This window comes from Acipenser ruthenus, chromosome 7, assembly GCF_902713425.1.
Source record: "Acipenser ruthenus chromosome 7, fAciRut3.2 maternal haplotype, whole genome shotgun sequence".
Taxonomy (NCBI): domain Eukaryota; kingdom Metazoa; phylum Chordata; class Actinopteri; order Acipenseriformes; family Acipenseridae; genus Acipenser; species Acipenser ruthenus.
In genome coordinates, this window is record NC_081195.1 from 8932780 (window position 1) to 8959925 (window position 27146).

Below are 27146 nucleotides of genomic sequence, written 5' to 3' on the forward strand. Positions count from 1 at the left end.
CAGTCCTGGGGCTCAGAACTCCTCAGTTTTCTTTAAACAGTTGTAGCAACACGTAGGGACTTATAGTGCTATATTTTTGGAACCCTGCTACTTAGTCTTTCAGTTGCTTTGTTGTAAATCAAACAGTGTGTGGATGCCTCTGTGTACACGTCTGACTCCATGTGTCTTTGTCCAGAGTGGGAATGAATGTTTCAAATAAAGACCTGTTAAAAGCAGGCAAGACCAGGCAAGACCACGGCGATGGCTCCCTCTCCCCCTCCCGTCTGTCGCAGTGGAAATTTCCGTTCCGTTTCAGCCTCCAGTACACTTTACCTGCTATGAAGAGACACCCATCACTGTCTAAATCGGTCTTCACACCACCACCCTCCACAGCAGCTCTGTATTAATCCTCACGCATCTGTTCCCCTTATCCGAGCTGCGCAGGTTATTTTACACACAGAAGCTGTAGTCTGTTCTTTCTTGTTTGCTCCCCCTTCTCCCCTCTCTTTCCAAACCACACACACACGCCTGCCTGCGACAGGAGAGGCCATTCCACGGGTCATACTACCAACACAGCTCACCACAATGATGCACACACTGATAGACAGAGACAGGCAGACACACACACAATCAGAGACAGACAGACACATGCAAAGATGGTGATTTTAATCTATATCAGTACATGAAAAAGACAGCATCCTACAGTACTGAAACAAATCCATAATTAGTGCTACACTTCAGGTGAAAACACACCAACATTTTTTTATTTTGATTTTGCAAAAAACTGAAAATAAAGCCCTTGAATCCAATACTGTATTGTGTTTGCCTGCTGCATAGCGTGTGTTTACAAGGGTGGCCTTTGAACCCTCACTGAGTGATAAACCCAAAGTCAAACGGACAAATACAGCCCCTCCACACCGATACCGAGCACTTCCCAAGCCTGGACTAGCACTATTGAGATGCTTAAACAGTGAAATCCTCCTACATTGATTATTTTATTCCAGATTATCGCATTGTTAGTTAACAACTAGAGATGAGGCTTTAACTCTCCTTTAAATCTCAGTCAGTACTGCTGATGAAAGATTTTTAATTCAAGCAAGGTGATCCATTCAGCACTGAAAAAGACACTGTCCATCTTTCTTAGTTTCAAAAAATGTATGAATCATGTTTTCATTTTTAAAATCACTATACCCTTCTACAGGTACATGAAACATTGTCCTACGAGACAGATGTGTATACATTCATATTAGAATGGTTATATTTACCAATATCTTTCTGTAAACTGACACTTCAGTTATGGTGAAGTGTGCAAAAGCAGCAATTAATATTATTATTTGCATTTACTTCTATAACTCAACGTCCAGGAATTGATATGTTCGACATTAATATGCAGAAGCCCTCCAAAAGCAACTCATCTTATCGGAAGCATTGAAGTAACTGTATGAAATGAGCAATAAAGAGTACACCAGTCTAGACAAAATGATACATGTATAACAAGTGGCTAGTGTTTGAACTCAGAGCTTTTAAACTTGTGTTGGTCTTGGATCAAGATATAATGTAAAAGAAGATGAGAATGCATCGATACAGAGGGTCTACAGCCCTATCGGAGACCCCAGCTGTGATTTACTGACACTGCCCAGGTGGAAGAGGTCTGTGACAGAGCAGGGTTACAGGTTAAAGTGTGACAATATTAAGTACCGCTGCTGTCTGGATCGCTAGAACAGTAACTCTGCTCAGGACAACAGTTCAGTGCTGCCCTTCACAAGTCTGAATGGGCTGTTTTTTTATAAATAGTGCTTTACTCAATGCCAGCGGCAGGATAACTGAAGGTTTACAGGGATGGAAATCCATTCCTTGGTTTTACCGGGAGTTTAATAAGACCCACCTGAGCTTGTTAAATAAGACACACCTGAGCTTGTTACCTATACGCTGGGGCTAACCAAGCTCATAGTAAAACCTGGAATGGGTGAAAGTGCTATGCAATGGGAGTCTTATTGCCCAGCCTGGTGTGTTATTTTTGTTAGCCCTCTCTCACACCCGTTTACACATCACTCCTGGTGAAGTGCTGTTCTCATTGCATGCTCTCCTCGCACGGTCCTTCATATTGGTATGTAAATTGTTTTCCATTCCTTGTTGTAATGAAGATAAAATGAAACCCTGGGAAGCTCCAGTAATCCCATCCAACTTCCAGCGCTGCGCCTGACAGCATCTGCATTAATTCAGCTGAGGATAACTGCCACACATCTTCACCAAGTGTACAATGAACCACATCACACCAAGCCCCCTCCTGCGAGGAGAGAAACACCCTTCTGTGCAGTGGAAGGAATGGCTGCCGTTAGTTTCAGACCTCGCTGATGCGTTGGGTTCTTTCTGCAAGATATCTTTTTGACACAGTCTTTTATCTATCCTGTTACTTGGGGTGCAGGGATGGAAATGAGACTGTCTGCATAGCAGTTTGACCCATTCTTGGTTTTACTGCGAGTTTAATAAGACACACCTGAGCTTGTTACCTACACTGCAGCTAATCAAGCTCGTAATAAAACCTGGAATGGGCGAATCTGCTATGCAATAGGGGTCTTATTTCCATCCCTGGGGATACAACAATACAGAAACGTCACGACATGATATGTATCACGATATACAGGTCACAGTACATGTCTGCTTCTGTGTTGCATAATAGGATCCATTTAATGATAGAATATTTTAATAGACAACAAGAAATGAGACGGGGAGAGTATGCATCCATACCAACCATAAAACACTTATTCTCCACTCAAGAACCATCTGGTGAACTGCAAGGAGTTGTGCTTTTGATCTTGTATCACAAACCAAACGAAACACACCTCCTCTATTACAATACAGAATCTACTGGTAAGGAAGCATCACGACACATTGATACACAGAATCATTACACACCTATCTTTTACAGGAATGAATACAAAATGTTGCCCACTGAATACATTTCACACACTGCTCGTTTGAATACCTGAATACTCAACAGTGAGAATGTAGAACCAAAAGGTTTTAAAAATAAACATAAGCCATGCAAACCCACCAAGCCAGCTATCCTTTGTGTGCATGTTTGGTTTTTTTCCTGAGCTGAAGCAGAGCTAACATGTGGTGCTCCCATCACCCCCCTGCTGCTGCAGGTTGTAGATGGAGGATGCCGGTCTGTCTCTCTTACGTCTGCACTGTCACAGACCCGATGCGCTTCACGTGAACAGTTCTGTGAACATCCTTTCACGGGCTAGGATGAAGGGTGCTAGCACCGGTCCAGTGTGCCTAACAGAACACAAATAACCAATCACAGAACACTCACACAAACAGAACAGTCCAGTGGCCACGCCCCCCTGCTCACGCCACAGTTCTCACTGAGAGCTCTCAGCTGTCAGTCTCACGCACAGCAACACAACACAGATGCTCACTGTTAAAATATCTTGTCTTTACCCTAGTATTTGCACATCACAGGAGAGTAGAAATGAGTAAACCCCGTATCCCTTACATGAGAAGTGGGTAAACGCTATATTTCCCAAATTAAAAGTGGGTAGACGCGGTTTACCTGCGTATACCTCGACTACAGCACTGCATGACAGTGACAGAAAGAAAGAGTGGTCAGAAAACTTCAAGAAGCGGACGCCAGCAGTGTGCCTGCCTGCAACTAAAACTACCCGACTGTAAACAGACTGGTAGTGCTGCACAAACCCACGACTCGATTCTTCAGACTGAGCTCTCCACAGGGAAGGGGGTGAGGATCGGGCTGATTTCACAACAGCTTGAGTTTGTGTGGATTGCTTTTATCCACAGAGTCCACGAAAAGCAGCAATCATCACAAATCATAGATGTTTCTTCACTCAGAGTGATAAATTCAGCAGCCAGAAACCTGAGATTGTCAGCACCCGATTGCTGTGGAGAGCTCTTCAAAGCTTTCTGGAAGTGAGCTAGATACACAGACAGGCACATAGACAGACACACACACACACACCTAAACAATATTATACATTATTTTTGTTTAGTGCACAGTGTAGTGTATAATCAAAAAAAAAAAAAACCACATTGCGTTACATACAGGTCTGGTGGAGTTTACTGTGCACATTCTGTTTGGACAACACGCGTTTATGATGATGATGATCTAATATTAAAGCGCTGCAGTGGTACACTGTTCCATTAATGTTGAAGCTTACTGCCTCTCGTCTCTGTTCTTTTTACCATTATCAAAGCTATTTATGCAATTATTCCGCTTAGTTCAGTACACACACACACACACACACACACACACAGATCCCCACATTCCACCACACCACAATATCCCCCAACAACTGCAATTTGAAAAACAGCAATGACGTGCACGGTCTGCAGCCTCACAACGTTCAAATGACAGCTGTGTTTCTCTTTTGGATTGCACGTAACTTGTTTTGCGATATTCAAAACACACAATCCAGCGATTATTATTATTATTAACTCACACCATGTGAGCGATTATTCTCGAATTACCATCGTCATCACTACTGACTATTATTCGTAAACTACAAATGTATTGAAGACGGGTTTCAAAATGTTCTTATAAAATAGTCGTTTATGTGGGTTGTTTATTATTATTATCATTATTAATAATAATAATAATAATAATAATAATAATAATAATAATAATAATAATAATAATAACGATCGCGAATTAAATTGCATTTAATCGACACTGAGGCAAACGTAGCTAAATTTCTGGGGGATAAATCACAGACTAGCTTGTCCAATACATCGTTCAACGAGAAATGTTAACTTCTGCATTTAGCGAAAGCTCAAAACCAGTGACCCCTTTGTATAACACATTTTCTAGCTCACCTTCCCCTTCTGCCCCTCAACACCCCTGTTTTTAAATGTTTTTACCAGCAGTCTCTCTCTCGACTCTAAATTGTTTCACTCATGATGCATGTTCAGAGTCAGACAGGCCACATAGACACACACAATCTCTCTCTTCTCTCACTCGACAACATTACAGTGCACCAACATCGACGGTGTTTTAATAATATAAATAAATAAATAAATAAACTACAAAAAAACTCACCGATCGTCTTGTTTAAAAACAAACCAACAAATGAAAAATGCCACCCACAGAAAAATCTCCAAGCTTCCAAATTATCTTAAAACAAATCAAACAAACAAATGAAGTTTAAAAGAACCCAGACTCCAGCCCTCACTGTTCCGCCATCTTCATTCGGCGATTCATTTACAAGACTCTGCCGGAGGATCAAACCACTCCAGCCACATAAGGGAAGGGCTGCTTCGCTGGATTAAAACAAAACAAAACAAAAATACTCGGCGTTAAGATTATGATTGCCCGAATAAGACAAGTTACATTTTCTTGATTTTTAAAAAAAAAAAAATTATCTTCAATGACAACTCGAGGAAAAAATACACAGTTACTCATTGTATCAAATCCCCCCATTAAATAATTGATGCTGAGTTCTAAAGAAGAATTGCTGTGAGTGTTCAGCCAGGTGAGAGGCACACAGAAGGAAGGGGCTCTTCAGCGTTATACAAACATACATGCATGACAACGTGCTGCATGATTATACTGCTTTAACTCGTCAAGATACAGTTTTGTTTATGTAATTAATAGATAATTACTCTGAAGTCACTCGCTTTACTGTATAAGTGATTGCTGTCTGCATTTGTATTATCCCGGCAATAATGCGTTTATTGACCTGTGGTACGTTTCACTATATATGTTTCGTTACGTTACCGTAAACAATTCAGTTATATAGAGATTCATCCAATCCAAGGTCTCGCTGTGTAAATATATACATTTCAGCAGGTCAGCTATCTAGCTACACGTACTGCACATACATAGGCTACATACATACATACATTCATACACAGACACAAATATATGCCAGCATAATAGTGCTGTATGCATCCCTATCCTGAAAAAACCGTGTGTCCTAATAAAGCAAAGTGTAACAAAGCCTAGCATGGTAAAGCTCAGGTAAGCATTGCAGTGCACAGAGATGGTAAAACACATTCATAAACCTGGGTAAGCTATGAGAAATGCATGATAAAACTAAAAACAAACACCGTGGTAAACTTTTATAAAAGCGTTCACAAGCATGCACGTATTTGTACATGATCTCGCCAAGCACAGACAGATCCGCTGCCCCGCTCTTTGTTCATGTAAATGTGGGGGATGCGTCCCGTTATCTGGTGTGGACTCGTTGCACGGGATACAGTTAGATAGAAATCCCTTCGTATCAGTTGTTCATTCGGTGTTAACAGGCGCCTCTTACTGTAGTGCTGTAGTAAAAAGCATTAGCTTCAAAACAGGGCGCAGGAAGGTTTACTGACAGCATTCTGGAATTTAAAAGCTAATATTATATATATATATATATATATATATATATATATATATATATATATATATATATATATATATATATATATATAGAAATATAACCAGCACACACACATTATATATATATATATATATATATATATATATATATATATAATGTGTGTGTGCTGGTTATATTTCTAATCATTACTCTCACAATCACTACAACTAATGTAATCACTACTCACCCCTTGGCATGGCGTATAATTAAACATATACTTGTTTCTTGTAATTCATTGGAATGCACTGTACTTGTATAATTCTTAAGCCTTAAACCTACAGTAATATATATTTGGACACCATGGCTACATTGTACAAAATAATAATAATCTGTAAATGTAGTTTTTTCTTCATTTTCCAGAATATATATTCACTGAGTGGCATAACACTTAAACACGGCTCTTACAACTAAATGTATTTCCACCAGCACCCACCTGTGCCTCTCACTCAAATTCTATGCAGCACAGACTCTTTGTGGGCCTAGGGGCCCTAATACCTGCTACACATGAAGTGATCTTATACTGCGGCAGTCAAAGTAAATCTAACGTCTGGAGAGATTCTATAGAGATCAGAGGTCGCAGCGGTCAACAGTATGAAAAAAATCTGCCGTTTTAGCAGCCGCCATCTTAATAAAGGAAGGACTTGCACATTATGAATAAATCTTAGGGATAAAAATGTTTTCAGACAGAAAATCCTCTAACATTAAAAATGTACCTTAAAAAACCTCTGCCCATTTCTTCCCTCCAGATTGCCTGAGCAGAAACGTAAAATCTCTTCATCTGGCAACACTGGTCCACAGTTAGAAGCCAGCATTTTGCAAACCAATAGTACGCACAGTAACAATAGGCAACCTGGTAGATCCGGACAGACTCGGATAGAGGGCTTATTGGAGGAGCTTGGTTGACAGGTGCTTCCAATCAGGAAGGCAGACTTCACTGTAGATTTCAACCCTCAATACAATTCAACAGAACACAGCTTCCCTGAAGGAATTCGGGAGATCATTGGAAATACTCGTCTGTATAAAAATTGATCTCTGGCACCACCTAGTAGTAAGTAAAGATTTTTTTCATACTTTATTCCTGGAGTCACCTCTTTATTCGTACTGTAATTAATCCACCTTGGTAACACTGCGCCCTCTCGTGTGTTCTATAGTGTACTGAATTGTACTGTACAAACACAACTTCTATGATCAGCTAGCTGTCTACTGCCTCCAAGTCAAAGGACCATCTAGGGATTCTACAGCAAGGATCAATCAACCTGCTCATGGCATTTCTGTTTCCACATATGTTGCTCCCAAATATAAAAAAAATTGCACATTTAAATTAGATTTTATGTTCAAGATGATCTTTCAACTGCCAGCCCCACCTACTGGTACTATACAAGAGTTGAAAGGTCACATTGTTACATGATTGGCCTGAAATGAGAAAGCATGTCTGCTCAGTGTCTGGCAAATTAGGATTCTCCAGACAAGCTCAATGCCGGGTTAAAAAGGCAGACGATTTAGAGCAAAATGATAATATCTTAATATTGGAAGAGCGACAGAACCCAGAGCCATTCCGAATAACAGCAAACCCCATCCTATAGTAACTAGTAGTGTAAAAAAAACAAAGCAACTAATGAAAGAGCATTTCAAGCTTCAAAGCCACTTACTCCTTCACCACAGCACACACACCCCCACACACAGAGACCCACATTGAATATCTTTGTAGCAATAACTAGTGCACAGTCTTATATATTAGACTAAAATGCAACCCGAAAGGTGAAAATTAAAAGGTAATTGACCTCAAAACTTTGTCAAGTGGGATCTTAAAGGATCCCAATGATTCAGCAACCCATTCCATCCCCTCCTTTTAAGATTTCAAAGAATCAACCCCCACCCCTTATTCTTCTTCAAGGCTAAAATACAAACTGTAGCTACACCTACAAGAAATAAATTAAAAAAAAGAAATCGGCACCCTTACTCTGATCATTCTTTTAATACTATTTTTTTTTTTTTTTTTAATAACCTTAAAACAAATGGTTTATTTTCTGGGTTTTTTTACATTTTTATTTTAGTTACCAGAAAAAAAAGGAAAAAAAAAAAACACAAAAACTTAACACCGACAACAAAGCAAAGACCTCCCAGGCAGAGGAATGTTGCAGTATAGATCAGCTGTCATCATTAATATCATCATCATCATCAGAGGTTAAATAAACAAACTAAGGAGTGAGCAGGAGGAGAGGAGAGGAGGTCTGTCCTTGTGAGAGACTCGTGTGTCTAAAGCCTCTCAGACGGGCGAGAGAGTGAGACAATGTGTGTGCATGGGTGGGTGTTTGTGTGGGTGAGAGAGAAAAAGAAAGAGAGACACAAAGTGGGAGGCAGTGTGTCTCAGAAGGTTACCATCTCAGGTGTGCGTCTGTGTTTCAGTGGATGCCAGGGTCTCCATCTCTCTCTCCCTCTGTGTTTCGGTGTCTGGGTGTAGGGTACGTGTGGGACCGGGTCTCAGTGTAGGTCTCTCCTCTCTCTGCTCGGGGAGATATGTTGCCTTCGGTCTGTGTCTCTGTGTGTGTGTGTGTGTGTGTGTGTGTGTGTGTGTGTGTGTGTGTGTGTGTGTGTGTGTGTGTGTGTGTGTCTGTATAGTTGTCACTTGGTCTCAGTGTGTGTATGTGTGTGTGTAGAATTCTGTCTCTGCTCAGGGGAAGATGTTTTGCCCTCTGTCTGGGTCTGTGTGTGTGTGAGTGAGTGAGTGTTTATAGTTGTCACTGTGTCTCAGTGCGAGTATTGTCTCCGTCTCTCTGCTCGGAGGGGGGGGGGGGGGGGGCGGGCGATGCTTTGCCACAGATCCCTGGTTGTGTGTCTCTGGGTCTCAGTATGTTTGTACAGTTGTCACTGGGTCTCTCTCTCTCTGCTCAGGGGGCGAAGGTTGCCATCTCGAGGGAGATGCGCTGCCACAGCTCTTTGGTCTGCTTGCCCCTCTTGAGGTTCTGCAGCACGTCGTTGAACTGCATCATGCCAACGGGGGTGAGGCAGAACGCACTGCGTGCGCTGCGGATGATATTCACAAAGTCATCATAGTCCGCCGGGGTCAGGTGAATCAGCCTGTGATGGATATACTGCAGAGAGAGAGAGAGAGAGAGAAGAGGATGATAGCGGGACAAAGAGTGAATAGCCCCTCTCATCTGCAGGTAGGCCTGTGTTTGTGTCTCTCTAAAGTGTGTGTTTGTATAGGATATGCCTGTGTGCATATCTATAGACTGTTAGTGTGTGCAGTCTTGCACCTGTGTGTCTATAGCTCACGTGTAGTGTGTGTCTACAGCATGTGTGTGTGTTTATAGCATGTGTCTGGGTATGTGTCTACAGCACGCTCACCTGCAGGTATGCCTGCTGGCAGCGCTGCACAAGCTGGTGGAAGGCGGGCATGCGCAGGTGTGCGTGGACGTGCGCAGGATTCAGCCGCTGCAGCGCCTCCATGATGATCTCCTGCAGCACAAAGGGGCTGAGCACGCCCTTCGCAGCCCCCACACAGAACTGGTACACGTAGTTCACTCCTGCAGAGACAGAGACAGAGAGAGTGAATACCGTCCCATACTACACAGACCCTCAGTACATTTACAAGACAAAGCATTTCAGAAAACTGAAATCACAAGACTGATTTTCTTAAAACGTCACTTTCCTGTGTTTACATGATTAACGATAGAAAATCTAATTAGAATTCAATTGTATACATGAATTGAAGTTTTCGGAAAACGCAGGATATTTTCGCATGCAAAGTACTGTAGTAGCCCAAGTACGATTTGAAGACCGGACATTTCTGCGACAGAACGGAGACCAATACAGTATAGTGCTTTTAAATTCAAAGATTACTATCCTATACCTCTATTCATATTTCCCACAATGTGCAATCAGCCTTTCCAACAGCTCTTCCTGTTCCATATTACCAGTTTCAATTGCAGACATTATTTTAAAAATGATCACATCATTTTAAAGCTGGAAAAAATTTGCTGCTTCAGTATGGGCTATTAACAAATACATATGGACTTTAACAAATGTATTACTTTATCCCTAACTAGACAAATGGATGCATGCAGACTAACTACAGATTATTATTATTTTCTCTGTTTTCAAAAACCACGTGCAGGAATGAAGGTCAAAGTTTGCACATGCTCAGTACGCTATCGGAATAAGTTTACATGATAGACATTTTGTTAGCTTTTGGAATTTAATTGGAAATTTCTAGCTGCTGGTTTTCCAAAAACGGATTTACGGAATATTCAGATACATTTTCCAAATACTGTTTACATGTCACTTGATATTTCGGAATTAGTTTTCCGAAAAATATCGGAATTCTTATGCTCATGTAAACGCACTGACCGAGTGAATATATTCTCATTCTACAGACAGACAATAATTATCAGGTACACTAATACGCAGGTCTCCTAATTATGAATATATTATTTTGCTGCTAATGCATGCTAGTGAAAGCAGTGATTCTTCAGTTCTAAGCAATGTGTCTGTCAGTGTGTTATAATACAAGGGCAGTGCTGTTGTCCCGTCCCGTCCCACCCCCCACTCTCTTGCCCCTTACCCAGGCGCGCGGCCAGCCCCAGCAGCCACTTGACGTCCTCAGTGTAGGGGGGGCTGCGGGAGAAGTTGTTGGGATGATCATTGTGAGCCCTGCGCCCCAGCATCTCCAGAGCCAGCATCCCTGTGAGAACAGGAAACAACGCACACAGCGTGATCAAAACTGAACACACGCAGACATTCTAATACACAACGTGCAGTAAGCAGTGAGTAAGAGCAGCAAGGAGTCTGTGTGCTGACCAACTCTGTAGGCAGAGTGCAGGTAGTGCAGGCCCTGCTGGCTGACTGGCTGGCTGTGCTGCTCCTCCTCGGAGGGGAAGGGGGCTGGCTGGGGGGCAAGGCCAGGCAGAGAGGAGCCTGCGTGCATGCCACCTACTGGAGACAAACAAACACAGGAGAAATTAATAACACAACTGCAGTGCGAGAGCCAATCCAGATTCTACATTCATCCTGTCAGCTTAATAATAATAATAAGCGCCAGCCCAGGTTTTGCATTCTCTGCACTGACCTGCCACAGTGGTGCCAAGGGGCAGCCCTGCTTCGGGGTGGTAGGGGTGGACAGCGATCTGGGTCATGGACGGGACAGGCACACCCGGGAAGCTGACTGCGGTGGCTGCCATGGGGGGGTGCGGGTGGGGGCCCGTTGCCACAGAGAAGGGGTATTGGGCCCCCATGAAGGCCGGGTGCACTACCTGGGAGGGGACACAAACACACTGAAGTCAGTTAGACAGTGATCCGGGCAGCCAGGCTGCTCACACTGCAACCACACCAGCATGTACACTTGCAAACAGTCAGTGATAGAGTTTGTATCTATAAGATTTGATTTCACAAACACACACAGATACCAGACCCCCACAACCAACACACACAGAAACTCAAACAGCATGCCTCCACACTTCCATGTGAGTCCGCCATCAATACACGTAAACAGAGACAGACAGAAAAACACAGTCCCTCTCTCTCCTTACCTGTGGGTACGCTCCCCCTGATACGGGGAACACAGCTGGCCGGGGGACGTGCTGCAGGGGGTGCCCCAGATACTGCGGGGTGCAGATGGAGGACAGGTGCGTCTGGATGGTGGTGTAGGGGTGCAGCCCCTGTGTGTGGGGGTGCCCCATGGCAGACCCCGCGATGGTGTGCTGCTGGTACAGTGTGGAGCCCACCGATATCACGGGGACCACAGCCGCAGTGCTGACTGTCACCGCCGCCCCCCCCCCTCCCTCCAGGAGGCGCACAGGCTCCAGCCTCTCGCCGCGGCCCCTGCTGGCCCCCCCATTGGCCCCGCAGCCACCCGGACCCTCACGCTGGGTCCCTGCCCCGCCCCCCACGGTCTGCTCATACAGCCAGTACCACTGGTGAGCCACTTCGAAAAGGACCTCGGGGTACACCCCTCCTCCCTTCGCAGCCTCCTCCACCGCCATGCATGCCTTCTCCAGCATCAAGTTGTCCTGAGAGAGGGGAGAAGGGAGGAGAGAGAAAATGTTAAAGGCCATGGTTAATACAACATTATCATCTTGAGCTTTATTTAAAAACCTGGGCAGTTTGTAATATCTAAATGCAAACTAGGGAACTCTATCTTATCTTAGAGGCAAGTAGCCACCCTCCACCTAGTTCCTACCTGCTCCTTGTTCTGCACGTGCATATGGCAGGCAGATACACTAATCTATACCCTACACCTCCCCAGTCCCTCACGCTCCCCTACACCCCCCTCCCAGTCCCTACCTGCTCCTTGCACTGCACCAGCGCCCTTTGGATCTCGTTGGGGTTTAGTGCGTGTGCATGAGGCAGGCAGCTCAGAGCCAGCTCTGCCGCGGCCCGCACCATGTTGAGGTCACGCGCCCGCGAGGCACGGTCCGCTAGAGAGGCTACCTCGGGGGGGGTGAGGTGGCCATCCCAACACTCCACCAGGATATTGAGAGCAGCGCTGCCAATCTCCATCGCCTGGCCTAGGGGGGGGGAGGGAAAGAGAAAGAAAGAAAAAAAAATAAAAAAAATAATGAGGTGCACACGCACGCACGCACACACACACAGAGAGGAATTATATATATATATATATATATGAAATGACCACAGAAACTGCAACTTTAAGAAACTGTTCCCACAACTACTGAACTAAAACATCTTCATTAAAAAAAATAATAAATTTAAACCACTGTATTCAAAGATGAACGAAAATGTCATCTGTTATCATAGAACAGTGGTTCTCAAACTTCGCTGCACTAGTTCTAGCAATAAAGATGACTATGCAATATTTTTTTTACAGCCAACAGTAAAATAAATAAAATTACAAATGCTTCTAAGCTGCCACGGTTTACGCGATCCTACCACAAAAATCCTTGCCGTTTTTTGCCCCTCCCCAAATGTAAAACAAAAAAAGCTCAGGCATCATAGAAAATCCCTGTTCTTCCGTGTTACCATAGAAAATCAAATTGGTCATGTGATCTGAAAAGGCGGCCCTAAGTCTGCTTTGCGTTCACACATGGTCCCGGACTGCAAGCCCTGGGCTGCATCGAAACGATGGCCTAAATCTAGGCCGGCCCAGGGCTCCCTTTTCTTTTTTGGAGCGTTCACATGAGAAAAGGTACCTTAAATCACAAGTGTGAATGGGGTCAAAGACAGCTTCTTGATCCAGCTTTCGATTTTATCAGTGAGAGAAAAGACAAATGTATCTCGTCCTTGGAGTGATGTGTTAAGAATATTTAAGCGACCAAAAATATCTGCCAGGAAACCATGCAAAGCAAGCCATTAGCACAAGCTTTTCGGGTTCTTTTTTTTTTTTTCTTTTCTTTTCACTGCTGATCGGGTCGTTGTTACTCATGCCTAACCCGACGTCATGTGTTGCCAAATAAAAAAAAGTTCTAGGCAGGAGTTGCAGAGTTCAGAGGCAGTGCGTAAAGAGTATGTTTTGTTGGTTATTTACTTTTAATACACAAAATGCAGGATGCATTTTATCAATTTGTATTATACTGTGTAAAAACGATATGCATTTATTTATCGGTTAAACCACTTAACTGATTACATCCCTAATCACTATTATTGCCATTTGAAATTGTTACTTCAAATGTTTTATTGTTGTTTTTGATGTTGAATAGTCACTTGTAAATATGTTTTATACTGTTGACTGACTGATTGATTGATTTGAATAGTATGTAAATTAACAATTGTCATCAATGCTTTGGCAATACCCAATACTGGTCATGCTAATAAAGCACTTTGAATTTGAATTTAAGAGAGAGAAATTGAGACAGAGATGCCCACACACACACACACAGTGAAACAGAGTCAGACAGACAGACTTGCACACAGTCAGTGATGGGCACTCAAGCTCGCTCACCAGTGATCCAGGAGACGTGAGAGGAGTAGGTCCTGGAGAGCCAGTTGGGCGAGACGAAGTTGTGCAGGCCCAGGGCGTACAGGCCGATCTCGAAGGCGCACAGGTGCAGGTTGCGGTGTGGCCCCTGGTGGCCCCCGCTGGCGGAAGGGTGTGTGAAGATGGAGGTGGAGCTGTTGCCGCCGGCCTTGATCAGCACCGTCTTGGCCAGCTCAAAGTAGAAGTGTGCTGCGGCCTCCGAGGGCTGGTTAGGGACGTGCGGAACGTGGCACTCCGGACGACGCCCCTTGTACCTGTGCAACCAGACAGACCTTCGTTAGGCTCCCAGCCAAGGACTTGTCCCAACCAGGCCCTCAAATATTAAGTTAGTAAGTAAGTTTGAGAGTTCTGCTTGTCGTCTCGTGCAGTTTCTGGCTGCTCAAAATCAGAGCTATCAGTGTGAAAGTGACAATCATGATGTATAGCAACAGCATGTACAGAATAATGTTACCATTTTCCAGTTACCAAGTTTCATGACAATTTGAAAAGCAGTTATCCAGCTATCTGTAAAAAAATAATAGTGTGGTGTGACACACATAGGGATGGAAATAAGATCCCTAATTGCATAGCAGTTTCACCCAGTCCAGGTTTTAATACGAGCTTGATTAGCCACAGTGTATATGTAACAAATTCAGGAGTGTCTCATTAAGTATAGTAAAATCAGGAATGGATCAAACTGCTATGCAATGAAAAAAAGGAGTTTCATCACCAGCAGGGGAACAAGAGAGAGTCACTTTATATAATAAATTGGAACATGTCTTGGCTTTAAACCTTGATATAGCCAGCCTTTGTTTATCACAGGAGAGTAGACGTGTGAAAATGTTTTATTCATCAAATGAGAAGTGGGTAAACTCAGTTTATCTGCGTTTACTCTCGACTACACTACTGGAAAGATCCTGCTCCGTTTTCAGTTTGCTCGTTCCGTCACGCTCACCTGCTGCTGTCGGCGCTCTTGGCTCTGGCCCCGCCCCCTGCCCTGCGTGAGCCGCTAGAGGAGGAGGAGCCCAGCGAATCGGACGAGGAGCTGCTGATGCTGTCACTGTCCTGACCCCGCCCCCAGGAGGCTGCTGCCCAACCGCCTCGCAGGGGGCGTCGGCTGAGCGTGGGAGAGCTGTCGGAGGTGGTTTCGGGGGCGCTGCTGTCGATACTAGCCATGCCTGAAAAGAGGAGTGGGGGGTTCAGAGTGAATCTGTAGCCAGGCTAGAATAAACTGCAAGTGAAACACTGAGAAATCCCTGGGGTGCTGTGCGTGTGTCTGTGTTTTGGGGTCCTCGTTACCCGTGTGCTTCTTCTTTTGTCGAACGGGGGAGCCCCAGCAGCGGCCACTGTACGCCCCTCGAGCCCCAAGGGCCAGTCGGCTGGGGACCCGGCCCTCAGGCTTGAAGGGGGGGGGCTCACTCTGCAGCTCAGCGGAAGAGATGGGCGCACCATCTAGAGGGGACAAACAAAGTTACACACACAGGACAGTACCATTACTCTGCTTACACAGTCTTTGTGTGTATAAATAAACCTGTTTTTCTGTGTTGGAGATGATTTTCGAGGGATGGGCAAATCTGGCACCAACATCCCATTCCAGCCCAGATCCCTAATGTCCCTAACGATTCTGTGTCGTTTCCATTGCATTTCAGTGATTGTGGTCATTACTTCACGTTCTTCATGTGTAACTATTTATGGAATGAATAGAAGAAAAATATAAAAGACTGGAACTGATAATTCTGCACCGTTTTCAATTCTACTTAAACATTAGTGAACAGCCCTCTGGTGGCCAAACAGTGCACCACAGAGCATCTCTGTCATAGCCATGTTCCCTTTGCATGTCATCCTCCACGTATCCTCCAGTTTTTGCGATGCTCCGACAATCGCTGTCAAACTGTATTTCTCTTCTTTTGTATTACTCACTCTCTCCCCCCTCCCCCTCTCACCCTGCTGCTCTCTGCTGCTGTAGTTCTCTCCAGCAGGCCCCTGCACCGTGCTGGCCAGCCCTGCTTGCTGATTGGCTGCCCCCCCGCTGGTGATGCCCTGCGCAGCTCCGGACCCTCCTCCCATGGACTGTCCCGTGTGCTTGGCCACGCCCCCCGTGTGCGCCGCGTGCTTGGAGGGGGAGCGCTGGCTGCTGGCAGCCGGCTTGTTGGAGTAGAAAGAGCTCAGAGTCTGGGGCTTGTGAGTTTGGCTCTCCCGGTCCAGCAGCTTGTCCAGGATCTACAAGAACAACACAACACTGCTTCTTAATAATGATACTATTAACCAATCTAGACTCTAGAATCTAGGCAGAACAGAACACACTCTGGATCTCTCATATACAAAATAGCACAACACACTACTGCACCTAGCACAACAGACCGTGTCCCACATTAACGAGAACAGAAGAGCTGGTCTAATGGCATTACGGGGCAATAGGGAGCAACGATCATTCGGCCGCATAACTGTCTCTGTGCCTGTCTATCTGTCTGTGTCGTACCTTTTTGAGCTTGCCCTGGTCGTCCTTGTAGGTGATCATGAGCGCCAGGGCCAGGTCCCCCTTCTCCCGACGCGTCCCCTCACACAGCAGGGGGTGCTCCGCCTCGCTCACCGTCGTCTTCATACCTGAGAGGGAGGGGGCGAGGGAGAGGGAGAGGGAGATAGACTGTGAGACACTGTACCACTCACACACACTCCTTGAGACACTGTACCACTCAAACACACTCCTTGAGACACTGTACCACTCACACACTCCTTGAGACACTGTACCACTCACACACTCCTTGAGACACTGTACCACTCACACACTCCTTGAGACACTGTACCACTCACACACACACTCCTTGAGACACTGTACCACTCACACTCCTTGAGACACTGTACCACTCACACACACACTCCTTGAGACACTGTACCACTCACACTCCTTGAGACACTGTACCACTCACACACACACTCCTTGAGACACTGTACACACACACACTCCTTGAGACACTGTACCACTCACATACACTCTCACTCTCTCACCAAGCGCTGCGACGGCTGCCTCGAACCCCAGCTCCTCATCTCCCGGCATCTCGTTGTTCCGGTTTCGGCTCGGGGGACGCGAACCGGTGGGGGAGACCACTGTGGAAGAAACAGGAGGGGTGGGGAAACAGTCAGAGACAACACCTCCACTACATGGTACAGTCCGGCTCAAAACACAAGTTCAGATCAGAAGGGGGCACTTTGTAAATGAGTTCCAAACGCATGGGGTAGTTTAGATGGTGAAACAGGGACAGTTCAAACACCGGGTTTATTGAAAACACAAGCTGGTTCTGCACTGTGGCTTCAGATTCCTTTAGAGAGACACTGATGATGTGCTCCTGGCCTGGGTGCTTGTTGCTGATCCTGCCTCAGAACATGTCCAATATGATCCAGTAGAGACTGCAGCATCAGTGCTTCAGATTCTGAGTGGTACCGAGTCTATCGACCAGTTACTGATCCACTTTGTGTGTGGTTCTGACCGGGGTGCAGAGCACAATGAACATATTGCTAGCGTAACCTGACTGACCCTGAATAATAATAAATAATATTGTAGAATTCTGACCGGGACCATACTGCCGGTACTGACCCGGGGTGCAGAGCACGTCGAAGATGAAGCTGGCCAGCATGAGAGGCAGGACGGGTCGGTAGTCACAGAAGTTCCCGTCACGGAGCTGCTCGGCTCGCTCACGGATAGAACTCATCTCCACCAGGCCCAGAGGCAGCTTCTTCAGCAGGGCCACCACCTCCGACTCCTGATACGCCAGCTTCACCTGGTGGGGGGACAGCAGGGTCACTAATACACACCACCAACACAGAGAGAGACACAGACAACACACAGTGGAGGCAGCACCACATTCAGATTTGCTCCACCTATAGCAACCATCCCTATGCCGCACCAAAGTTATGCCCTTGGCCCCATTACCTTGAGAACCTTGGTTCCATTCATTACTTCCAGATCCCACTCATTAACTTAAGTGTGTATTTGCCCCATTGACTCAGTAAAGCCAGCGCCTCCCTGCCTGGTTACCTCAAGTGCCTTGGTGGAGGCAGGAGGTCTCTGCAGCTCCAGGGAGAACATGCCGGTGTTGAAAGCCAGGTTGTGCAGCTCGGGGCGCTCGCTCAACACAGTCAGCAGGAAGGCAGTCTTGCACAGCGTACCCGTGGCAACCAGGGTCTGCTGGCTCGTCGACACCTTGCTCTTTTTACCCTGGAGATACAGTGGGCGGGAAGGGGAACAAGCGACAAGGATGGCAATTAAGTTGGAAAGCTAAAAGCCAAATACGACTTTCTGCAAACAGCCCTGTCTGTGCCTCTAGCCCTGACCCTGCATAGCTGCTCTGACAGTACCTTGGTCTGGGATGCCCTGTCTCTGTACCTCTGCTCTGACAGTACCTTGGTCTGGGGTGCCCTGTCTCTGTGCCCCTGCTCTGACAGTAACTTGGTCTGGGGTGCTCCGTCTCTGTGCCCCTGCTCTGACAATACCCTGGTCTGGGGTGTCCCGTCTCTGTGCCCCTGCTCTGACAGTACCTTGGTCTGGGGTGCTCTGTCTCTGTGCCCCTGCTCTCAGTACCTTGGTCTGGGGTGCCCTGTCTCTGTGCCCCTGCTCTGACAGTACCTTGGTCTGGGGTTGCTCCACCTTCAGGTCAGGAGGGTTGGCAAGCAGATCCTCTGCCAGCTCCACAGCCAGACGGCATGCCTCGTTACTGTAGCCATGAGCGTACAGGGCCTCTGCACATGCAAACAGCACCTGGGGAGAAAGAGGGTTCACTAGAAACTATCCAAAATAAAGACTAGAAAGAGAACAAACCCTGGGTGCGTGTGTGTGTGTGTGTGTGTGTGTGTGTGAGCCTGAGCACGTGCCTCACCTCTATGCGCCCCTCCTGCTCTAGTGGCTTGATCCCAGAGAAGATGTCTGGTTCCTCCTCTCCGTTGGTGCAGTGCTGGCCACCCCCTCCCTCCTCAGAAGCAGCGCTCGGGTAATATGCCTGGTAATCATCCTCCCTTGGAGGCTCCGGGGCCTGTTCAGAGATCGGCCCTGCCTCCCCACTCTCCCTCTCCCTCTCCCAGGAAGAGGCAGGCTCCGGGGCAGGGTCCTCCCCCTCTTCCAGTTCCTCAATCTCAGCTTCCACCTCCACCTCCATCTCCACTTCCCCTCCCCTGCTCTCTGTGCCTGCGGGCAAGCTCTTGCTGGGGTAGTATCCCGTGGCGCTCCCTTTCCCAGGGCTGTACTTGCGAGGTGTGTCTCTGTGCAGGGTGGGTGGAGAAGGGACGGCTGATGCTGGGAGGGGCAGCAGGTCGAAGGTGTTGCTGGCTTCGGCCCCCAGCGCCAGGCTCGACCCGTCGTCCATGCTGAGCTCAGCTAGGTCTGGTTCCAGAGAGCTGTCCTCGCTGCTGGTCCTGCGCTTGATGGACCCATGCTTGACACTCCCGGCTCCACCCACCTTACCTGCCTGAACCAGCTTCACTTTGCCCCCCACAGCTGAAGACGCAGCAGCAGACCCCCCGACCCCAGCCTTGTACACCCCCTTACTGCCACCACCGTCCTCCTGAGCCAGCGAAACCCCCCCACCCCCTCCCCCCAGCCGGCCCCCCAGCACTAGCCCTCCCCCGCTGGAGACCCCTTTGCGCTTTCCCATCTCTTTGGGGCGCACTGCCACCTCCAGGTGTGAGTTGCCCCTGCTGCCCCTGTTCTCTGCTGCGCCCTCATGCCCGTTTGCCCTGCCGGCTCGTGGCTCCGGGGGCTCCCCTGCCCCTGCCCTGCCTGCCCTCTGCTGCTGCACTGTCCTAGCCCAGCAGAAGGCCAGACTCTTTTTGTCCGCGCTGCAGTAGGTGATGCCGGGCAGGGGGTAGGCGCTCTCCCAGCTGAAGAAGCAGGACTCCACCGCCGGCTTGAAGCCCTGGAACAGCTTATCCAAGGACTTGCGGTGCTGCCCCCGCTTCACGATCTCAATCACCTTGAGGTGCCACTGCTTGAGCTGAGCGCACAGCTCCCCTCGCCTGGTGCAGGGAGAGAGAAAACAACGAGAGAGGGATGGGTGAGAAACAAAAAGATGGTTACTGCTGGGAGTTAAATGAAAAGGACTTCTTTACACCATTTACATTTCCTGAGATTTAATTTCTTGCTTGTTTAACTTCCTACTTTGAGTGTGTGGTACAATTCTCTACTGCTGTTTCTGCTAACAGGCAAGTAGCAAGAACTCAACTACATTATTTGCCAATGGGGAGCAATTGGGGGGCTGAGGGAAGAGTAGTGTTACCTCTGTGGGCTCATGGTGGGGTCCAGCACCGCCAGTCTCCAGAGCACCACCATCTCGTCACACATGCTGGCGCAGGCGTGAGCCGCCACTTCAGACTGGCCGTTACTGCGCCCGGTGTGCCCACTGGCACTGCTGTGAGAGGCGGAGGTGCGCACACTGTACCACCAGCCAATTATCTGCAAGAGAGACAGGGAGGGAGGGAGGGAGGAGGTTATAATCCTGGACTCTGCACTAGAAACAGGACATGGAGAGACACTGCTCAGGGGAGTTATTTACCTGGTGTGTGTCAGGTTCACCTGTTCAGGTAAGTGTGTTACTGGCTCAGGTGTGTCTGGTGTACCTGCTTGTAGAGGAGTGCATCAGGTTTACCTGCTCAGGTGTATTAGTTACCTGCTCATAGGTGAGGCACTGCTCGGTGAGTATCTCCAGCAGGGGCGCGGCGTTGCTGTCTCTCCTCTTGAACATCTCCCTCACGATGGAGAGCAGGTTCCAGATTCCCTCCGGCTCGCGGCCCCTCAGGGGCCTCAGCAGGCAGGCCCACTCTGCAGCAGCAGGGGGCTCAGTGGAGGAGAGGTACATGGAGTTTACATCACTGCAGAGTGAGAGAAGGAGTGTGAGGTGAGACAGGTACACTGAAATTCACCTTCCTGGTCTATTTCCCTTCCTTCCCCCATTCTCTCTACCCCCCTACACGCAGTTCTCCCAGCTCACCTGAATACCACTGGCGAGGGCCCGCAGAACTTGTGCAGAGTCTTCTTGATGTTGTCGCTCAGCGTCGACTCGTCAAGGTACCAGGTGCTCTGATCAGAGGCAGAGGGGCCAGCTGTAGGGTCTGGGGGACAGAGAGACAGATAGACTTAACTTGATAAACATAACTTCAATCAAAAGATGATCAGAGCTAAGCTGCATGTCCCTCCCTCTTGCTCTTGCTCTCTCATTGGGCTCAGCTACATGATGCTGGGCTGATCTATCCCTTGCCTCTCTATTCCTGGGGCTCAGCACAGTGTTGATGGCGGTGGACTGACAGAAACAGCTCATTAGGAGACACTGTCTAGCCCGCTCCCTCTCCCTCTCCCTCTCCCTCTCACCTGGCGCTCCACATACAGTGTTGATGGCGGTGGACTGCGAGGAGAGCAGCTCGTCCAAGAGACGCTGGGCTGTGGGCAGGATCTGAAAACAAGACAGGAGACAGCCAGGGCGCAAGATTAGTCCTGCAAGACAGCCAGCTACCATCTCATAGAAACTGAGGCTGTGGAAAGATACAGGGGTACGAAACTGAAATTCAGACTCTCACCTGCTGTGGCAGCTCACTGATGAGGTACTGAGCAAACTTCTGGAGCTGGTCTCTCTGCAGCCGGGACAGAGACTCGGAGACTGGGGCGCGCAGACACACTGCCGAGGACTGGGAAGGAGAGAAGGAAAAATAAATTAATTAATAGATATGGGGCATATATGCATGAATGTATTTATTTATGTACATAGATATATATAAAATTTAGATGTACATTTAGAACGAGTTCTTCAATTTGCACCCACGTCGATTCGCGTCTGTGGTTAGAGGAGTGTCAGGGTGTCTCTGTGCAGATGGTGTTGAGGGGGGGGGGGGGGGGTTGCAGTGGGAGTTAATGCTGATCCAATCTGCAGCAGCAGCCCTAGGGATTTCCCCAGAGCGCTTCAGAGAAGATCATCACTCAGATACCACTCCCTGTGAAAACCACACTGTACACCCACTGCACTCACACTGCGCCAGCACCAAAGGGCAGCCTAAATCTGGACAGGAGCAAGGAAACCACAGACACACACACAGACGCACATGCATATCACACTCACAATGTGTAGAGTGTATAGATATAGTACAGTACTCATGTTTTGCACTGTTTAGGTAGATTGTTCAGACTGTATAAGTTGTGTACTCGCGCTGTGCAGACTGTACAGTAGATTGTATAAGACACTCACGTTGTGAATCCTGAAGAGGCACAGTGCTACCACATGAGCGCACCACTTGGCTCCGGCTCCACAGGTGCAGCTGCAGGAAGAAATGCGGCAGCGGTCAAACATCACGGCCACGTTGTACGCACCCTTCGCCTGAACCACCTGCGGAGAGACCACCGTGGCACTGAGGTGGAAACCTGGGGGGAGAGCGGGGGCAGGGTTAAAGCAACCAGAACTCAAAGCGTGCGTGGAGATTGTGCAGTACACGACTATGCCAGGAAACGAATTGCTCACACTCAGAGTGAAGCCTGCGTTTCCATTTCAAAGACGCCACTTAACCTCCACTCCACTCGATTGAGTGGAGCGTGCACCATCCTGCTCAAAAATGAATGATTCAGGTCCCTGGAGTTCGGCACAAGAGGCTGCTGTCCAAGAGGAGGGTGCTAGTGCGACTGTGTGTTCTGGTGGGGTGGAGGGAGACTTGCTCATCTGCAGCGGGTCCTTCACAGTGTGCGAGTGTGGGAGTGTGTGGGGGTGTGGTGCTGGGAGGCTTACCAATCTGCAGCGGGTCCTTCACAGCCCTCATCCTGTACAGCTGCTCCCCCCGCTGGAACTCATCAGCACTGCCGTTAGCAAGACACGAGTACAGCCTGCAGAGAGAGGGAGGGAGAGGGGTTAGTGTGGACTGAAACAGAGAAAGAGAGACACACAAACACAGTAGGCTATCCTCAGCTTTGTGTGAGTGTGTGTCTCTCAGAGCGCTTGCATGTCTCAGTGTGCAGTCTGTACCTGATGTCCTCCTCATTCTCCGGGAAGCTCCAGTAGGCTATCCTGAGCTGCAGCTGCTCCGGGACAGGGGGGTACACCTTCTCCACCACCTCGAAGGGGATGTGGAACGCAACCTGCTTAGCAGAGAGCTCCACCAGAGGGATCACCTGACCATCTGAGAGGGGAGGAAGAGGGAGAGAAGGAGTTAATACAGAGAGAGCGAACTCAACGTGAATCATGACCTGCTTTGATTAAGCAAAATAAATCATACCAAGGTTATTAGTGATGTATATAAGCTGCAACATAAACCAGGAAACAAACAAGTGATTTCTTTTTTTTTGTCTTCAAATTCTGTTTGTTATACTGAGAGCATGTTATAAAATATCCACACTGGTTTATCTCAAGGGAACAGCAAAAATCTTAAATCTGTAACTGGGCATGTTCTGAGCAACGCTGCATACTGTTTGAGGAGCGTTACTAACTAGAGTGATGCTTTTGGCCCTGGCCTAACTCCAGTCACTTTGAGAACCCAGAAGGAAGAGCCCAGGAACACAGATCATTAGAATGACAAAACACAAACAAACTGCAGTGAGGAAACAACCACAAGCACAAGAGACTTAGACACACACACTCTTCCATATAGAAACACACAGAGACTCTTCCATATAGAAACACACACAGAGACTCTTCCATATAGAAACACACACACAGAGACTCTTCCATATAGAAACACACACACAGAGACTCTTCCATATAGAAACACACACACAGAGACTCTTCCATATAGAAACACACACAGAGACTCTTCCATATAGAAACACACACAGAGACTCTTCCATATAGAAACACACACAGAGACTCTTCCATATAGAAACACACACAGAGACTCTTCCATATAGAAACACACACAGAGACTCTTCCATATAGAAACACACACACAAACTCTTACAGTCTCACACACACAGAAACACAGACTCTTACATATAGACACACACAAATACTCTTACATAGACACACACACTTGCATATAGACACACACACACACTTACATACAGACACAGAAACACAGAGACTCTTATACACACACACAGAAACACAGACTCTTACATATAGAGTCTCTCTCTCTCTCTCTCTCTCTCTCTCTCTCACACACACACACAGAAACAGACTCTAACAAAGACACACACAGACGCACACACACACACACACACTTTTGGCTTGTTCCTCCCTGTGTTTGGAGCAGGCTGGACTCTGGGGATGCCTCAATTGAAATTCACAGAATCAGTGTGGATTTCTATGATCTCAGTAACCCTTTGCACAACGACCAACATGACACATATGCAGCCCCAACACCATGAGCCAGGGATGGAAATAAGACTCCCATTGCATAGCAGTGTGATCCATTCCTGGTTTTACTAGGAGTTTAATAAGACACACTTGACCTTGTTACCTATACACTAGGGCTAATCCAGCTTGCAATAAAACCTGGAATGGGTTTAACTGCTATGCTGGGAAGGACTGGGAGTGAGGGAGGCAGTGTGGTCTACTGATAGAGCGGAGACAGGCAGTGTGATCTAGAGCCAAGGGGTTGGGAGGTTGGCCTAGTGGTTAAAGTTGAGGGTCTGGAAGGGAAAGGCAGTCAGTTCTACTGGTTAGAGCTGAGGGAGAGGGAGGCAGTGATCTAGTGGGTCGAGCCTGTCATTTATTGAACTCAAACAAACAACAAAAACACGCAAAGCTACAAATACACCAATTCAGTTAGTTGCTTTTTTTACCTTTTATTTTGACAGTGGGAGAGTTGGGACCTGCCGACTGCTTTCTCCATCCCCGCCAGTTCTGACACAGGCTCTCCGCCTCGGAGATGAAAGAGCACAGCGAGTCCTCCTCGAACCGGTCCGAGTCTTCAAAGGAAAACCTCTCCCCGTCCTCCCACTCCGCGAACATGAGTTCCATCACAGCCACGGGGCTCACCGAGAACGAGTGACACGCCAACGGCGCTGCACACACCAAGGCTCGGCTCTCCGAAGAAAAAAAGGTGGGGGAGGGTGTCTAAGCAAGACGAGGGAAGGAAAGGCAACAAAACAACCAAAAGGCTTTCCTCGCTCGCAGCAACACGTACTGCTGATTCCGATCAATGTGTTTCCTTCCTTTAGTTGAACGAATGGAAGTTATAGCAGCGAGGCAGCTTCAGACTTCACGTAGCACTCCTCGTTCGTGTTGGTATTCACATGGGTGGAATATATTGTTTTTTTGTACACTTCCAGCACTTTTCTTAGACATGTAGTCAAAGACTGAGCCAGCACTGGCAACAAAACCGATCTTTATTCCCATAAGTTGCTAATACTATATTTACATATACTGACTTTTACTTCTAGAAACTAATCGCTGTACAATTTAATACTACATATTTTAAAAAAAGACATTATGCATATGCAGAAACGTACTATTATTTTAGTAAACTTGTATCTCGGCGACTGTCACTCTGGAATACACCGCGCTAAATGATTTTCATTTTATACAAAAACACGACGTGACGAAAAACAAACACTACAGCCGGGGGGCAGTGGGTGTGCTCGTGTCATATAGAGAGGTCTCACTGTAGACTAGTTTAACCAGTCCTTCATTTTAGTCAAATTATTTAGTTTCATTACAAACAAAAAAAGTTAAAAAAACAAACAAAAAAAAAATAGCGTTATACCAAACTAATAATTTCACCTCTCTTTCAAACTCTTTTTTGTTTTCTTCAGTAAACACTATATAGAAACTATGTAAATCTATAATTGATCAGAGACACACACAATGACCACTGTACTGCTGCCGAGTCCCACTCGATCGTTCAGTTGAATACTTCTCTCCCGTCTTCTTGTGTTATTAATTCCGTTCTTGTATTGCCGGGGTTTAGCTCTGAAAATGCGCTCCCGTTTTTAATAAACCCTCGGGGTGAAACACGTTGCCAACCCGAAAATAATCCTCCCTTTCTCCGTATGTCATAGTATCGCTTTAATACATTTTCTTCATTGCAAAAATAAAAACACCACATATAAAACCACCAGCAGCCATAATCTATGAAACCTCTTCTTGTTAGCGTGTTTATTGGTTAGGTTTACGTTTGATTTCGGATCTCTTTCGCGGTTTTGTATTAAAAACAAAACACACACACCGATGCCGGTGGTATTGTGCAACACAGCACAGGAGAACACCGTCTTAATCTCAGTCTCTTATCTTATTCCGAGGAGCTTTTTCTGTACGCTTGTTTATAATAACAACAATAATAATAACAATATATCTGAAATGAATGCAACTGATGATTTATATCGTTATCAAAATGAAATTGCAATAATACCAACAAATTGTATTCCTTATGTTTTTTTTGTTTTTTTTTGGTATCCGGCACAGTCGTGTTTCTTTCTTTCTTTGTTTCTTTCTTTTTTTCTTTCTTTGTAAAACAAAACAAAACAGCTACTGCGGTGGTATTTTGAAGCCTCGACGGTCGGAGAGTGATCACTCGGCGGCCCCGGTTGCCAGTTTCGCAGGCCCTCCAAATGTCGTGTTCAAAAGCCCTGTCTGCTTGCCAAAAAGCCTCCGGGTGACTTAGTCGCCTGTGTATTCCCGGCCCACCCCCCGTTTTCTGCCGTTTCTTCCCGGTCGCCCCCCCAGCTCTCTCTCCGCTAACGAAGATGGCTCTCAGACCCACACAGCTTCAGCCAGCGCTCCACGATCAGCTGATCCCAACTTCCGCCTCACACTCGCACTCAAACTAAACTCTTATTTTGTAATAACTGTGCAGTGTGATTAACACCCGGGCCTCTTTATACAACGGAACGTGTTTTACATTTTCTTTGTTTTTTGCAGACACTTTGGGTATTTCCACCGAGATTGCTCTCGTTTTCTATTTTTTTTTATCCCTCACGA

The 27146-nt window shown here is 46.9% G+C and overlaps 2 protein-coding genes across 8 annotated transcripts in view; both read right to left on the bottom strand.

Moving 5' to 3' along the window:
- LOC117415824 (bifunctional heparan sulfate N-deacetylase/N-sulfotransferase 2-like) overlaps positions 1 to 5492 on the bottom strand; it is a 45111-nt gene extending 39619 nt beyond the window's left edge. Inside the window, exons 1-2 of one of the 4 annotated variants that reach the window (XM_059026286.1) lie at positions 5039 to 5490; positions 204 to 312 (exon numbers count right to left, since the gene is read on the bottom strand). The gene's annotated coding sequence lies outside the window, so the exon portion shown is untranslated. Of the gene's footprint in view, positions 1 to 203; positions 316 to 5038 lie in introns of all 4 variants that reach the window. The other 3 variants (XM_059026285.1, XR_009329039.1, XM_059026284.1) reach the window with 3 other exon arrangements.
- Positions 5493 to 8891: 3399 nt separating this feature from the next.
- Positions 8892 to 27146, bottom strand: LOC117415494 (zinc finger SWIM domain-containing protein 8-like). Of its 4 annotated transcripts, none has more exons than XM_034922134.2 (26): positions 25010 to 27146; positions 23256 to 23409; positions 23022 to 23116; positions 22491 to 22663; positions 21829 to 21936; positions 21623 to 21704; positions 21246 to 21366; positions 20925 to 21126; positions 20535 to 20710; positions 19143 to 20274; positions 18893 to 19024; positions 18305 to 18484; positions 17864 to 18047; positions 17278 to 17376; positions 16751 to 16875; positions 16215 to 16491; positions 15571 to 15723; positions 15227 to 15449; positions 14257 to 14546; positions 12645 to 12868; positions 11891 to 12370; positions 11431 to 11614; positions 11163 to 11294; positions 10927 to 11046; positions 9711 to 9889; positions 8892 to 9454 (listed from the first exon to the last, which is right to left on the bottom strand). In XM_034922134.2, exons 1-26 carry the CDS (start codon positions 25185 to 25187, stop codon positions 9251 to 9253), a joined length of 5607 nt encoding a protein of 1868 aa, XP_034778025.2. In that variant the 5' UTR covers positions 25188 to 27146; the 3' UTR covers positions 8892 to 9250. The 4 variants fall into 4 exon arrangements, with proteins under 4 accessions (XP_034778025.2, XP_058882273.1, XP_058882272.1 ...); XM_059026290.1 differs by having other exon boundaries at positions 11163 to 11297; XM_059026289.1 differs by having other exon boundaries at positions 11431 to 11635.